General features: G+C 35.6%; 1 protein-coding gene across 1 annotated transcript; it reads right to left on the reverse strand.

The window, feature by feature from the left end:
* Positions 1 to 83: 83 nt before the first annotated feature.
* Positions 84 to 9,747, reverse strand: LOC131778098 (galactose-1-phosphate uridylyltransferase). The gene is made up of 15 exons (XM_059094482.2): positions 9,279 to 9,747; positions 7,833 to 7,911; positions 7,250 to 7,298; positions 6,973 to 7,102; positions 6,238 to 6,294; positions 5,177 to 5,218; positions 4,595 to 4,675; positions 3,999 to 4,048; positions 3,748 to 3,830; positions 3,457 to 3,540; positions 2,636 to 2,669; positions 1,848 to 1,899; positions 1,303 to 1,368; positions 663 to 704; positions 84 to 460 (listed from the first exon to the last, which is right to left on the reverse strand). Exons 1-15 carry the CDS (start codon positions 9,525 to 9,527, stop codon positions 452 to 454), a joined length of 1,107 nt encoding a protein of 368 aa, XP_058950465.2. The 5' UTR covers positions 9,528 to 9,747; the 3' UTR covers positions 84 to 451.
* Between the last annotated feature and the right edge of the window lie 64 nt (positions 9,748 to 9,811).

The raw sequence follows: 9,811 nt of genomic DNA on the forward strand, positions 1-9,811 counted from the left end.
TTGCACCACATGATTTAAAGTAGCCAATAAAATTGTGCAAAAATTAATGGGTGGGTTATAAACAATGATGTGATTTCAGCCAATGTTTTCCACTCAGTGGTGACACACACTTCACAAGGTGTGCATTCATTCTTCCATTTTATTATTAACAGTTCTAAAATATACTTCATAAAAATGATATTAAATGTTCAGAAACTTACTTCACAAACAAGAACACTTCAATACATGGGGCATCAAAAACAATTTTATTGATGACCCTATAAGTGCATTTAAATTTGAAAAAAAATTCTACTCCTAAGGGCAAAGGTTCATAATTAATTAAGGTTCAAAACTCATTTCAGTCTCCACAAACTCCAGTATACTAGAACTTTCTTGTAAACTTCAAGTATCAATTTTATGCAGTGAGTTATGACTGCATCAAATCATTTTAAATCACCACTCCTTTGGCATATCATCTATTCTGTTTAAATGAATAAATAAATGTCTAATCAGTTGTTGTGATAAGAATAAGGAATGAAGGAAACTTACAATACAATAACAATAACCAATAAATTAATAATTTCCACAATGCACTACCCAATAACAATGCTGAAAGCACTTCAGGTGCAAGACATGAGGTAAGAATATAAGAAAAAAGACAAAGTTATTCTCTGTCAGTTTACCTTGTAGTGAATTTCAGAAAGATTTCTAAGCTTCTCTGCTGCCTGTGAATAAAACCAAACCAAAAGTCAAACACCCTCTTAACAAGAATTGAAAGAGACAGGCAAGGCCAAGGGTTTTTTTTTACTTACCTATTTGTGATATTTAGACATGCTAACCCAGTTCAGCTTTACAGCTGATTTAAATAAGGGTCTGAATGATCAACAACAAGGCCAGACTACAAGTGCATGGGTTTTGCAAAGTCCCCTGCTAACCAGTACAGAGAAGGTGCAGGAAACAGGCCTAGAGATTATCATCCTTAGTTGAAAAGACTAATATAGGGAATGTCTATAACCATTTACAAAATTTGTCATAGCAAAGGCAGCACATTAAGAGTGTTGTCTGCTGTGAGGCTTGAATCCTCCACCTCTTGCAAGGCACTTCTGCCCTCTACAACATGAGCTAACCAAGAGGGATAAGTGTGTCAACATAACATGCTATTTGAAATTGCAGGACAGTGAATATTATGACCAAATATGGCTGCATATATTAAAAGCCTAAAAACACATCAGGTAGTTACACAGTAAGATGCTTTGTTATGTTGTGCCACTTTATTTTGCACCTAACTATTACAGTTCTGTGGGTAAACTTTGTATCAATTACCTGCTCTGCAGTCAGGTCTCTTTGACTCTGAGCTAACATTTCATAGCCAACCATGAATTTTTTAACCTGCAAGAGACATTAGACATTTCGTATATGAAGATTTGTCTTGAAAAAAGATCAACAATAATAAAAAAAAATCAAAACCAAACAATCTGTAGGTAAGTTAGATTGAAAGCTACACAGCACAGCTTGGTTTCAGACAGCTATTTACAAATTATTTGTTGCAAGAGCTATAGCCATTGTATAAAGTGCCATTAGGACCACTTGAGTTCAATTCAGTCTGAAAACATACAGTCAAGAAATTTGGGCAGATCCAGGAATATAAATGAACAACCAAGAGGAAGGCTTATGACTAAGCTGTGACAGAGTGTGAACTGTTGAGAACATATATACCAGACGATACAACAGATTATAACAACTTAAAGTTGTATTAAAAAGCCACATGTCAGCTTGATGGGGGGGGGTGGTGGTGTGCACCCTCTGCATCCCTCTCCTAGATCCACCCCTGTGATGGCCAATTGAAATGACATTGGAACAAGTCTCACCGTGGCTGAACGAAGCAAAGGAGGGTAGTAATGTGCATGTAACTGCCAGTGACTGCAATCAGATCAAAATGGAATAGTTCATAAAAAGAAAAATTGTTACTGGTCACTAACTTCTATATAAATCTTACCAATGAAGAATGAAAAAACAACAATCATAATGACTATAATAACAATTGATAATGATAATGATGATGATAACAATGATCATCATCTTCATTGATACCATTCATCGTGAAGGTGGTGATTTCTTTTTAAAAAAGAGCAGGATACCCTTTTCACAAGTTAAGAGAAGCTGCAGAAATGTTCTTACGATCTACTAAGGTAGATGTTCTGTTGACATGAAACTCTTAGAAGCCCTATACCTGCCAAAACTAAAATGCCTTTGAAAAGCCTTGATTGACACATGCTAGAGAAATACATAGAGTAAAAATCTGATGGAAACTAGTCCAATAAGAGAGGAAACTTTGTAAAGAATCATTCTTCTTCCCAAATGGTTGATTTTCAAGGGAATAACACACAAGACTGTCAGAATTTTAAGGGATACTTGTATATATCAGGAGGGTTTTTGAATTTCTGCAGAAGTCTTTGCCATCTTCAGAGATAATCAGGCCCCTTACTAAAACTTGCATTCATTTGACTTACAAAAGATGAGTAGGTAAAATGTCATAAAAAAGAGATTGAATAATAAAAAACTTTATGGCCCCTCTTCTTCAAGACCTGTTCTGTCCAGGAGGGGCTTTTCTGCTGGTTATCAGCAATCAGAGAAAATCTTATCCAACAAGTCTCACCTACAATCTGCGTCTTGTTTACCAGTTGGTGCACCTGTTAGGGTGGAAAAATAAGTACTAATTAACTGGGTTAGAGGCCAGAAGGGAAGATGTCAGGCTTTCATATTTTCTTATCAACAGGCATTTTCTGATATGACCACTACTCTTTCTCTTTCTTCCTTGCTTCTTTTTAATTTGTTCTTCAAGGACCAAACACAAGACCATCAAGCCTTTTCTCTTCTTCTTTTCCAAGTATATAATGGTGGTTTCATTAAATAATTTTGACATTAACCCTAACTTGTTATCAGTAGATTGTTGTTGGGTTAAGGGAGGGGTAGATGCATGGTTGCTGGGATACTGATATTGATCAATAATTTTCAACCAACCCTGATCGATAGTATGTGCCTCTTGAAACAAACAATTTAAAAGGATATTTGAGTAGTTACCCCTGTTTGCAACAAGGAATAAATTAATGATTTAACTAACATCCTAATATAAGCAAAAATAATGGACCAACAGAAAAAGCAACTAGAGCTATTTGTGTCAGCTGATTTCTAGGTACATATTGAACAACTTCTGACTAAAGTGCAGACAATTCTGCACAGGAAACTTAAACTTAAGCTTAACCTTGATAAGTGATTGGTGAAAAGCACTAAGTGTCATACCTGATATCCACAGACACTCATTACAAAAGAAAAGGAATTTTGTTCTAATTGAAGCAGCTTTTGATGGGGAAGAGAATATGTTGCACCACAAGACCAAACCATCACAGACTGTAAAAGAAGACTAATTAAAAGGTATCCAGAGATTGGAAAAGGTTCAACGCTTGATAGTATACATACCGTGCCACCCCATAGAGTAAGGAAAAGAAACTTCAAAAAGATTGTCATATTTGGTCAGTAGTCTCTTCATTATATCAGCAAGATCTGTAACAAAAAGTAGCAAACAATTTAAAATTTTTCTGAATTTCAAAAGAAAATGTGTAACCCCATATCTATACAAAAACCTTTTGGGTGTGATCAGCAACCCTTTTCAGCTAATAAAAAGAACACAATCTGAATGTGATCTTTAGTGACTTTTAAACACAATCTACAAAGTCTATCCAAAATAAAGTATCTAGAAATTAAATTTACTTTTCTGCTCCTCTTCTGTGAGATCTGATAATCTTTGAACATGTCTTCTTGGAAGCAGCAGAACTTCATAAGGCCAAGTTGCCCTGTAAAGTGAATAATATTCATTAAATTTAATACCAAATGCTGTACATCAACTTTGAAAGAAAATTCTAAGTCACTGACAGTAAAGGCAACCAGTAAAGGAAACATAGGTTGAGTAATGTCAAAAGCCTTGTGTTTGCAAATGTATCAAGAAAGAGTACATTACATACCAATAAGGAACCACTACAATCCAGTCACTATTTTCCACAACAATACGGACCTAAATTGGAAGCCACAGTGCAAATAAGCGTAACCACCCAAATATGTTTTGCACAGTAATAGATCACAAAAGAAGTCAAAAATGTGTTAAGAACACCTGTGACACACTTGGCTGTGCCTTGTGTGTCACCTTTTTGTTCTTACCCTATTTTGACATCATCTGTGACCTGATACAGAACAGACTCATGACAACATGGAATCTATTTGGTACATAGAAATCAGAGTCAAAAGATTCTTTTCAAAAAAATTTTGTCTTTCACATTTAATGGCACAAAATTTTACACAAAAGAGCATCACATATTGTTCCATAACTGCATTCCACATCTAATTTGATTTAGTGAAGAACTGGATGATAAACTTAAGCAAAAATAATACTCCTTCTCCTGTGACCTAATGCCCTTAAGATGAGGTATTATAAATACTAACATTTATCTCAGTTTTCAAACATCTGCACAAATTTTTGTATAAGTTAACTTCAAAAATGCTTGGCTTATCCTTCTCATCCATACTGACCATGAAAGACACAGGTTTAAAATGAAAAACAAACCTTCTGTTCCGCCTCCAGTCTTGCATACTCAACTAGCATTGGTATTTTATGTTTCTCTAGATATTCTTGTTGTGTCCGATGCTGCCATAAACAAAAAAAACAAAACAAAACAAATCAAGATTCAAAATAACCATTGACATGTACATTGAAATCTTGCTTATACACTTTGTCTTACAACTTAAAGCAATAAGGTGTACCAAGATTTCTCCAGATTGGCAGACTGCAAATATGTATTGCAATTATGAATCCTGCTACCATCAAGTAAAGGGCCATCTCAAGCATTTAAGGAGAAAGCATAGTAGAAATTTGGTGAAACTTTACATTCCCAGGGGTGACCAAGAAGCAATTGCTCCTAACAAAAACACTTCTTTTAAATTAAAAATCACCATTAGTATCTCCTACAAGAAATTTCTTGATTTTCAGCAATATGATGCTATAAGATGCATCATTCAACATCATTAATTACTTGTAAACACCCTCTAGTAGATGTAAAGTTGAATGTTCTTACAGTACAATACTAATGACACATCTTTCCTTTAAATCTACACACATATGGCACAATTTTTTCAAAATAAATTTTACCTTTATTGCTGCTTCATTTGGCAGAAAGGAACTTGCCCAGATCTGCATTGAAAAAATGGATAGGATGTTACAAATGATAAAAAAAGCCTTCCCTTGCATTAAATTTAGCATCCCATTTTTAAGTAACAGGATGTATCTTTATCATGGAAATAGCTCTTTACACTGTATGTGACCAAGTGGAATAATAAAAGGACTACAAAAGTATTTTCTTCTTTAGCTTACTGACAGATAAGTAAACCAACAGAAAGTACAATACCTTACTTGGATGGAGCATTTCTGATTTTTAAAATTTTTCAATGAATTCACCATTATTAATTCTAATAAGAGTGACAGATTAAAAAACTTGTCTTGCATGCCCACCATTAGTGAAACAGATTTTCATGACTTCACTTGTTTTTTGATATGTAGGTGTAAACAAGAGAGGTTACCTGAAGAAACTGTGGTGCTGTGTCAGTAGGGGTATTATGAGTCAAGATAATTTAGATTCATCAACTGATTCAATAAAAGTAAACTGGCCACCATAGAGAGGTTCCAACGCTGACATATTGAGCATTAGCCCTCTGCTCTGACGAAGGGCTAATGCTTGAAATTTCTGCTTCAGAATCTCTCTATGATGGCCAATTTATTTCATTACCTCAGATGATAAAACCAAAGTATCCTGTCAATATTGTACCTGAGTACATTTCCTGAGTACAGTTTCTCCTCCAATGAATCCTCAGGCATTTATTCAAAAGTTTGAGTTAAAGACAGGGGTGCTTGCTAGAAGGAGGTGCTTAATTAAGGGGCACGCTTATTAATCTCCCGTACTAACTCTGCTGTAGTTGAAGCTTTAAAGGTCATAAATAAAGTGGCCATAGAAACAGGTTTTTCCCTGTATGCTAACTATTAAAAAAAATAAAAATAAAAAAAGTGAGGGAGGGGTTGGGGGCACTTATTTGAAGGGACACTTGTTTGACATTTTGGCCTTTGAGGTGGGCACTTATTTGGGGAAATCCAGTATCTCCAAAGTGGGGTTTTAAATTGCATGCAAACAAATGAAGACTTGGTAAAAGACAACTTGCCTGGCAATGTGGATGAGGATTAGAACATCCCATAACAGCACCTTTGTTCTCAAATATCTAAAGCAAACAACACCTCATAGTTAATGAACCATTGGCTTGTTAAATGATCTTGGACAAATCGTGCTGTTTTTGCTAAATTACCATTTAAAACTCTCGAATTATATTATATAAAAATCAATAAATTAAATATAATGGATAGCATAAGGCATATATGGATAACTAGGCAGGTGCCTTTTTGGGTTGTATGATGTCACATGGTTTTCACTATTGTCATAAAAAGTACCTCTTTTGATTACAAAAGTTTTAAGGTCAATTGGGTCAACTGTAAATTGTTATTGATAGGATCCGACTTGTTGATGTGTGTAAAATTCCAATTTCAAAATAGGTGCCCTTCATTTTTATCTTTTCTCCTTGCAAACCTCAAAAACAAGAAAACCAACAAGTAATACTGTTTGGCCTTCTTTAATGAACAAACCAAAAAGCCCTGAGGGCTCAAAAAAACCTCCCCAGGGCAGGAGAAAGGGAAAGTAAATAAATACTTGACTGAGTGAACAAGACAAGTGATTGAATTGTAAGAAAACATCAATCAACACCCAGCTGCCAAGCATGGGGTCATTGGGCTAATTAAATAATTCTTGAGGAATATGAAAAATCTTAATTTTAAAGATCAATTTTGATAATAGGGTTTCCTTTAAAAAATAATTCTTAAATTCAAATTGCTCACAAGATTTTTACCTGAACCCAGCGGTAGGTTTTACTCAATTCCTGGTACTGTCTGATCCATTCTTTAATGACTTCCAAGATTTCATCAATAGACATAAGAGGAAGAGTAACATCAGACCATGGATGGAAGCACATCACTCTACTAAACAAAACAACACAGAGGACCAGCAAACATAGATCAACTTGTCATTTTACAGAATACCTCACTCTTCACTATAATTTGATTTTTTTTCATTGGTTGGGTCTCCCTTTGAAGGAAAAAATACCATAAAAATTTAATTTCTCCTACCATGTTCCTTGAGCTGGTTCACATTTCAGTAAGTGGTGAGCAGAAGGACCTAGTAAAAAAAAGAGCCATTTTAGATTTGACTGTACTTCAGCAGATCACCAATTGCCTATAATCAGACCTATCTGTTTTTTACATAAATTAGCCTCTGTAAAGAGTTTCAAAGCTGATGTTTCAAGGGGAATGACCTCTGTCATTCCTTCTGATGAAGGGCTAACACTCGAAACATCAGCTTTGAAGCTCTTTACAGTGGCCAATTTACATTATCAACTCAATTGATAAATTACCCTGTAATACTCTCCCACTGACGCAGCACCACAGTTTGTTTAGAAAATTACCCCCTTTATTCAGTCGGTTTTTTACTTCAGTCTTTTCTTCAAAATTCTTTCACAAAGAGGATCACATATAACTACTTGATTAGTTTGTGTCTTTTAGCTAAGGGGGTAGGGGGATTGGGCGAGGTAAATTATACCTGATGTTTTACTGAAAACTGAAATAGATTGCAACTCTTTCCTGCAAGTCTCATTTAGTCACTACCACAAAATGATGTCTGAATTACCATAATGTTACGCAGCATTTACTTTACCTGGTGCAGGTGCTTCCTCTTGTAACAGGGCAGGGAAGTCATTTTCAAACACATAGGTGCTTTCATAGTCTGGATTTTCCTTTCAAAAATAAAGAGCAAACAATTTATTGTGAATTAAAATTTCAAAAGGGGGAAGCAAAAACACTTTTTCCTGAAGAGGCCTGATTGTCATCACTGTTAATTTTTTCACATTAACCCTTCAAACCTATGAGTGACTAGGACAGAGTTTCTCCTCATAATTTCTCTTGATACAATATCAAGCAGGCAAGTGATGAAAAATAAAGAAATTATCAAATCAATTAAGGGATTATTAGTTGATCCACTACCAAACTCTTCAAAGATAAGAATTGTGGGATACATAGACCTTAAGAAGAATTACTAGTGGGATCTTGGGATTTAAAGGGTTAAGGAAAAGCATACCCCCCAAACATATAGCTCATCTCCACCATTATAATATTTATTTAGATTGCAAAGAGCCATCTGATTGTTTTGACACTGTCTTAAAATGTGTTACAAATGCTACAGAAGACACTGCCATTTTGAAACAACTTAGCAATGCACATTTCAAAAAATACTCTGGTCATTCATAAAAATTAAAACCTCATTTACCCTTCACAGCCTACCATCAGCTTACCTATTCTCTATACTGTTCTATATATGTTTCCTAAGGTGCTGACAAGGAGAATTCTTTTCACATTTGAGAACTTATTTAAAAGTGATTATTTCCTTTATTCTTGTGACCTTAATGTGTGATTCAAGGGGTGATATTGTAAGGAGAAATTAGATGCTTGTCACTCTCAGGGGTTACAGGGTTCAAGTCAAGAATGTCTTTTTGTGTAGCTCCTAATTGTTCAACAGATTGCTGGGAGATGGAAGAAAGAGAGGCAGCCCTTTGCTATCTCACGAGTAAGAGGTCAATTTGTTGAGTAATATTTTGAATGGCAGCCTATTTAGTTATATATATAACACATTTCGTGCAATTTTTGAAAGGTTAACCCTTTAACTCCCATGATTGACCAAAACAGAATTTCTCCTTACATTATCTATAAAATATCAATCAGATAAGTGATGAGAATAAAGAAAAAGATCACTTTAGGGATAATTGGTTGATCCAAAACTAAATTCTCTGAACTAACATTATAAGAATTATATCGTTGACAGTAAGGAGAATTACAAATTTGATGTGGGAGTTTCCTCTTTGCATTGTTCTGAATGCTGTTTAAAATATACTTAAACCATGAATTTTTCTAAAATTCGCACGTGAGACCGGATCAGGAGACCCCCTTTACTACTCTCTTAGAAGGGGAGGGGAGAAGAGGGGAGGGGTGGATTCCTAATGGTTCTCGCTCCTGTACATGTTCTCTGAGTAAAGAGAGATCAGAGTCATTCTAGTATTCTTCTCACAGTAAGTGTATGACTTCTGAGCTTTCCAATGTTAATGCTTACCTTTCCACTAGCACGTACTGTTCTTGGACATAATGGATTCTTGGGGTCCCAGCGAGGAATCTCCTCCTCTTGAGGTTTTTCGACTTGACCTTTCCACGGTCTTTTCATTCGGTGAGGAGACACGAGAACCCAATCATCACGAAGAGGATTATATCTTGTATGTTGGTATTCAGTTGGATCAAAGGATTTCTCCATTTTCTCTTCAGTAGAGGAATTTGCGCAACTTCGTTCCATCTTACCGTCTGCCATCTTAATAACCCGTCCTAGGATGAGGTCACAGGTTAGTCATGTGTCTCATGCTTTTTTTTTCTCAAAATGGCCCCTTAAGGAGTGGTCAGCATGTGATAAAAACGTGGTTGTGTTTAAACAATCCACTCATTCGAAGCTTTTTTCCTTGCCTATGCATGCATTTCCCTTAGCTTCTGCGGTATGATTGATTCACTCTGATACCGCCGTGCACCAAAAAGCGGAAATGGAGATTTGGTAACGAGGCGTATTTTTGACGTCCAGGGATTAGCACCTCTCCACAGAGG

The sequence above is a fragment of the Pocillopora verrucosa genome, chromosome 4 (genome assembly GCF_036669915.1).
Source record: "Pocillopora verrucosa isolate sample1 chromosome 4, ASM3666991v2, whole genome shotgun sequence".
Classification (NCBI taxonomy): Eukaryota; Metazoa; Cnidaria; class Anthozoa; order Scleractinia; family Pocilloporidae; genus Pocillopora; species Pocillopora verrucosa.

What these genes read in the sequence shown, in the direction of transcription:
- LOC131778098 (XM_059094482.2), bottom strand. Translation starts at nt 9,527, where the DNA reads ATGGCAGACGGTAAGATGGAACGAAGTTGCGCAAATTCCTCTACTGAA. An exon ending in CACAGAAGAGGAGCAGAAAA is followed by an intron (nt 3,541 to 3,747) that starts GTAAATTTAATT and finishes TTTTTGTTACAG; the next exon opens with ATCTTGCTGATATAATGAAG. An exon ending in TTACTCTATGGGGTGGCACG is followed by an intron (nt 2,670 to 3,456) that starts GTATGTATACTA and finishes CCACCCTAACAG; the next exon opens with GTGCACCAACTGGTAAACAA.